This window comes from Hevea brasiliensis, chromosome 1 (assembly GCF_030052815.1).
Source record: "Hevea brasiliensis isolate MT/VB/25A 57/8 chromosome 1, ASM3005281v1, whole genome shotgun sequence".
NCBI classification, from domain to species: domain Eukaryota; kingdom Viridiplantae; phylum Streptophyta; class Magnoliopsida; order Malpighiales; family Euphorbiaceae; genus Hevea; species Hevea brasiliensis.
This window is the reverse complement of record NC_079493.1, coordinates 107,370,036-107,375,803: the sequence shown is the minus strand read 5'-3', so window position 1 is coordinate 107,375,803 and position 5,768 is coordinate 107,370,036. Positions and strand designations below refer to the sequence as shown.

The 5,768-nt window shown below is 41.6% G+C and overlaps 1 protein-coding gene and 1 long non-coding RNA gene across 2 annotated transcripts; one reads left to right on the top strand and one right to left on the bottom strand.

The window, feature by feature from the left end:
- Nucleotides 1-323: 323 nt before the first annotated feature.
- LOC131179315 (uncharacterized) lies at nt 324-1,635 on the bottom strand. The gene is made up of 2 exons (XR_009148335.1): nt 1,202-1,635; nt 324-756 (listed from the first exon to the last, which is right to left on the bottom strand). It is a non-coding gene; the product is annotated as an uncharacterized LOC131179315 (long non-coding RNA).
- Nucleotides 1,636-2,659: 1,024 nt separating this feature from the next.
- LOC110652646 (subtilisin-like protease SBT1.6) lies at nt 2,660-5,329 on the top strand. Its single transcript, XM_021808266.2, has one exon. It carries the CDS (start codon nt 2,723-2,725, stop codon nt 5,051-5,053), a length of 2,331 nt encoding a protein of 776 aa, XP_021663958.2. The 5' UTR covers nt 2,660-2,722; the 3' UTR covers nt 5,054-5,329.
- Nucleotides 5,330-5,768: the final 439 nt, after the last annotated feature.

Here is a 5,768-nt window from a genome sequence, read left to right as displayed (position 1 = left end):
CAAATCAAATAAACATTTCTAACACATGCGGAAATTTTAAGATTTAACAAGTTTATACAAACGTTAATAATCGACCTGCGAGGAAGAAAGCAGGTTAATTTCAAAAATATCCTCCTGTGGCCTGAAAAAATATTGAACAGGAGTGAGCGTTCGACTCAGAGAGTAAAATATCAATTTTAACCATAATCTCTATATCTATCTAAAACTAATGCACTCTGTAGAGTGAAATGCAACATCAACAACATTTTCACATCATAACATCAAAAAGGTAATTTGGAGCACTCACACACCCTGTAGTATCAGTCATAATATATGGGAGCTGATCCCCTATACAGCTCTCTTAAATCCAACCTGGTGCCAGCGAAGAACTCAAGCCGGATTTTCGCTTAATAAACCAAATCGAGGGTCCCAGCGAAGAACTCAAGCCGTGACTACCCCTCGAAGGATCGGGTCCCAGCGAAGAACTCAAGCCGTGACTACCCGTCCTATCCATAGTCCACACCACATCACACGCACGCCAACACACGCACACTGCTCCAAATTACCACAACAACATCCATGGCACTTTAACAGTTATTAATGCAACATAAATCGTGCCTAGAGTTTAACTACATAAATATATGCATATAAGTGATGCATGGGCATGCTTGAACATATAATAATATCGAAATTACAGTTAAAATTAATATTTTACTCACAAACTTGACGGTGGTCACTGAGGCGGCTGGGCGGAGGAAGAAGGCTGTCCCGGCTCACCTGACAATTACATTACAATTTTTAATATAAATGACTCGATACAATCAAGAAAAGACCAAATACGTCCTAAGTCGTGCCGAAAATCCGGCAGAGTCTCCCCTATACCTAGGACCTACCCAACCTGCAAAAGGGCTAAAAACACACTTCTATATTCGCAACTCATATATCCACAATTCAATCACATCACACAGCCCCTCCTGGGCCCATCAAATCAGTCATCCATCACAATATGTAAAATTTCAATTTAGTCCTTATAATTGATCATTTTTGCAAAAACTACCCAAACAAGCTCTAAAAATTCTAAAACTTTGCCCCGCGGTCCTTAGCAATATTACTAGGCTATTGCAAAAAGAATCATAATTTTCTGAGCTACCACGAATATTTTATGGATTTTTAATCCTAGTTAAGCACTAGAAAATTACGAAAAAACAAGGTTCGGGTTTACCTTTGCCGATTCCGACTTCGGGGACGCGCTCGGGACGTCTGACAATGGGGGGGTAGCCAAAACCTTGGTCCAATTCGGAGACTTTTCCGGTAACGGGTCTGTCTGGCCCGAAATTTGCAAACCTGGTCAACTGTCGAATTTCCGCGAATTGAGGATACCTACACGAAGCCCACAACACGGGGGTTAGTACATAAATTTTTCAGAATTTTCTAAGCTCATTTAATGCTCGAAAAGACACTGCGAAGTTTCGTGGGACCCACCGAAAAACGGTGTCGGAAAAATTTGAAATTTATGTCGCCGCGAAGCTCTCGACGAGTGGAGCGCTCTGGTACTCTCGGTTTTCTCGTGGGATTCACGGTTTGTGAGAAATCTAGCCCGAAAGTCAAAATGGGCTAAAACTTCCCGGGCAAAAATTGGACAAACCGCTCGATGGATTTCGGTGTTCTTAGTGTCTATGGAAAGCTCTCGTCGAGTAGATGATTTTAGACACAAGACCCGGTCCAATTGGTGGCCGGATCGACCGAATTTTGGCCGGGGAAGTCAAAGAGTCGCGCAGGAGGCGTTCTTGCGCGTTTTCCGGCTTCGGGCGGTGGCGGTGGTAGGATGGCTGGTGGTGGCCGTGCCAGGTGAGTGGCAGGGGGAGGTGGCTGGCCGGCGGCAGGGGCAGGAGGAGAGAGAAAAGAAAGAAAAAAAGGGGAGGAGGTCGGGACGCGCGGAAGAAAAGAGAAGAAGAAAAAGGGAGCCGGTTCGATTCGACCGGTCCGATTCGGTCTGATTCGATTCGGCTGGTCTGATTCAGAATACAAAATTTTAAATTTTTACTCTGTCTCGGGACCGAAAACGAGGTCCAAAAATTTCGAAAAAATTTCAGAAAACTCAGAAAAATACTTAGACTCTAAATATATTTTTAGTTTTGCCACGTGGTCTTTAAATTAATTTTTAAAAATCATCAAAGTTTATATTTTCGGAAAATCGAACCCGATTTTTAAAATCTAAAAAATCTCAAAAAAAATTCCTAAAATTTAAATAAAATTAAAATACTAAAAATGCTCATAAAATAATAAAATATAAAATTTTAGGGTGTTACAGAAAACATGTAATATCTTTCAAAGACTCGTATAAATTAGATCAAACTAAAATATGAAATATATATATATATAAAAAAAAAAAAAAAACGTTATATGATATCTTTAAAATTAGGCCTCATCAGTCCTAAAATAATAAAAATAAACGTTATCGTTTTGCGTCTCTCAGCAGAAGAGAGGTTACCCGTTGAAATTATCTAGGTCCCGCAAAAATAGAGCTGACTCAGCAGATGAAAAATATACATATATCCCACAGAGCCTGAGCTGATGTTTACATTTTTTAAATTAAGATTATTAATCTAAGTAACTTAAATTATAATACTAGTATTAATTAAATCATAAAACGACGATAAAAGTAACTTAGATTATAATAGTATATCAGTCGGTTATCACAGCACATATCCTTCACTTCACTATCCTCTGCTGCTCCTCTCTCATGGCTTCATTTCTCTACATTTCACTTCCCCTGTTCTTCCTTTTCTTCTTTTCTTTCCTTTCTAATTTCCACCTTCTAGCACTTTCCTCCGATCAGAGGCTCAAAACCTTCATCTTCCGCGTCGACTCTGAATCCAAGCCCTCTATTTTCGCCACACACTACCACTGGTATACTTCCGAGTTTGCTGATCCTCTCCAAATCCTGCATGTATACGACACCGTTTTCCATGGCTTTTCTGCTTCTGTTACTCCAGACCATGCTTCCTACCTCAGCCAACACCCTTCTGTTCTCTCTGTTTTCGAGGACCGTCGCCGCCAGCTTCACACTACAAGGTCCCCTCAGTTCCTAGGGCTCCGAAATCAGCGCGGGCTTTGGTCCGAATCTGATTACGGATCCGACGTTATTATTGGAGTGTTCGATACCGGAATCTGGCCGGAGCGCCGTAGCTTCTCGGATGTCAATCTCGGCCCTGTGCCAGCCCGGTGGAAAGGCATTTGTGAGGCTGGAGTGAAATTCACCCCCAAAAATTGTAATAAGAAGTTAATTGGGGCTCGTTTTTTCCTCGAAGGTCATGAAGCGGCTGCGAGATCGGCAGGGCCGATAAGCGGGATAAACGAAACCATTGAGTTCAAATCTCCGAGAGATGCGGATGGACATGGGACGCACACAGCGTCGACTGCGGCGGGAAGGCACTCGTTCGGCGCCAGCATGGCGGGGTACGCGCCGGGGATTGCTAAAGGTGTTGCTCCAAAAGCGCGACTGGCTGCTTACAAGGTGTGTTGGAAAAATTCGGGCTGTTTCGATTCTGATATATTAGCTGCTTTCGATGCTGCGGTTAATGATGGAGTGGATGTTATATCCATCTCCATTGGCGGTGGTGATGGAATTTCCTCGCCTTATTATCTTGATCCCATAGCCATTGGTTCTTACGGTGCCGTTTCCAGAGGGGTTTTCGTGTCATCTTCTGCTGGTAATGATGGACCTAATTTAATGTCCGTGACAAACCTGGCACCTTGGCTTGTCACTGTTGGTGCAGGCACAATTGATAGGAATTTTCCAGCTGATGTGATTCTGGGTAATGGGCATAGGCTATCTGGTGTGTCTCTCTACTCTGGAGTTCCACTGAATGGGAAGATGTTTCCTCTGGTTTATCCAGGGAAATCAGGGGTTCTCTCGACTTCGTTATGTATGGAAAATTCACTGGATCCAAATATGGTTAGAGGCAAAATTGTTATTTGCGATCGTGGAAGTAGTCCTAGAGTGGCTAAAGGGTTGGTTGTCAAGAAAGCTGGAGGTATTGCTATGATTCTTGCCAATGGAATTTCCAACGGTGAAGGGCTTGTTGGCGATGCTCACCTTCTTCCTGCTTGTGCTGTTGGGTCTGACGAGGGTGATGCTGTTAAGGCATATATTTCTTCCACGCCCAATCCTACAGCCACTATTGATTTCAAGGGCACTGTCGTTGGAATCAAACCGGCTCCTGTTGTGGCCTCTTTTTCTGGTAGAGGGCCAAATGGCTTGAACCCAGAGATTCTCAAGCCGGACTTGATTGCTCCGGGTGTTAATATTCTTGCTGCTTGGACGGATGCAGTCGGTCCAACTGGACTGGATTCAGATACAAGAAGAACTGAATTCAATATCCTGTCTGGAACTTCAATGGCTTGCCCACATGTAAGCGGCGCAGCAGCCTTGCTTAAATCTGCACACCCAGATTGGAGTCCTGCGGCAATTAGGTCTGCAATGATGACCACCGCCAACACATTTGATAATCTGAACCGCTCCATGACCGATGAGGCGACTGAAAAACCATCTACACCTTACGATTTTGGTGCTGGGAATCTTAATCTTGATCGTGCAATGGATCCTGGACTTGTGTATGACATTACTAACAATGATTACGTGAACTTCCTGTGTGGAATTGGATACAGCCCTAAAGCCATTCAGGTGATCACGCGATCACCAGTAACTTGTCCGGCGAAGAGGCCTTTACCTGAGAACCTCAACTATCCGTCAATTACAGCATTGTTTCCAAGCTTATCAGTTGGAGCAACAAGCATGGCGTTTATCAGAACTGTGACCAATGTGGGTCAGCCAAACGCGGTTTATCAGCCAACAATTGAAGCTCCAAAAGGGACAGCAGTGGCCGTGAAACCAGCGAGATTGATGTTCAATCAGGGAATGAAGAAGCAAAGCTTTATTGTGACAATAACAGCAAATACCCGAAATCTGATCCTAGATGATTCGGGTGCCGCGTTCGGGTCAATTACATGGTCTGATGGGAAGCATTTGGTTAGGAGTCCCATTGTGGCGACGCAAATAAACCCGTTGTGATCAAATTGTCTTTTTGATCGATGGCAGTAGGTGGCTAAGCAGTAGCATAAGCATAGATTTTGCTACGCGTAGTGAAAAGTCTGTGTTCTGTGGTGGCTGTTTTTATGTGTTGTTTTTCCTTCCCTTTGTGGCTGTTGTAGGATAGGACTAGGAGCTAAGAACAAGTGGCTTTGAGTGTTTTTTTTTTTTTTTTTCCTTATTATTATTTGTTATGTTATGAGATGTTGTATGTATAAACTCCAAAAGTTTATATACGCAAATAGTATTTTTAAATAATTCTCTCTTATACATTAATCATGGAATTCTATTCAATTTTCTTTATTAATTTTATGAAATTTTAAACAAAAAATTTGAATTTTATAAAATTTAAAAGAATTTTAGAATGAAAACTACTTGATGGCAATTCATGATATTCTCATGATATTCTTACAAAGCAGCCGCTTCTGTTGACTTGTAATGGCTGAAGTCGTGAGTTAGTTGAAATGTTCAATAGTCATGTGTTGAAATTTTGTTTGCTATAAAGTAGAATTATTACTGAATGAATTACAAAAATTTAATTTAATAGTGAAATGGATTAAAAAAAAGAACTAAAATGATGAATTCTAATTTAAAAATATTTCTAATTATAAAATTTATTTAAAAAATATGTGGAACTGAAATGATATAAAGCAAAGATGATATGAAAATTTTCTAGAATTAGGGGTGGTACGGTTTG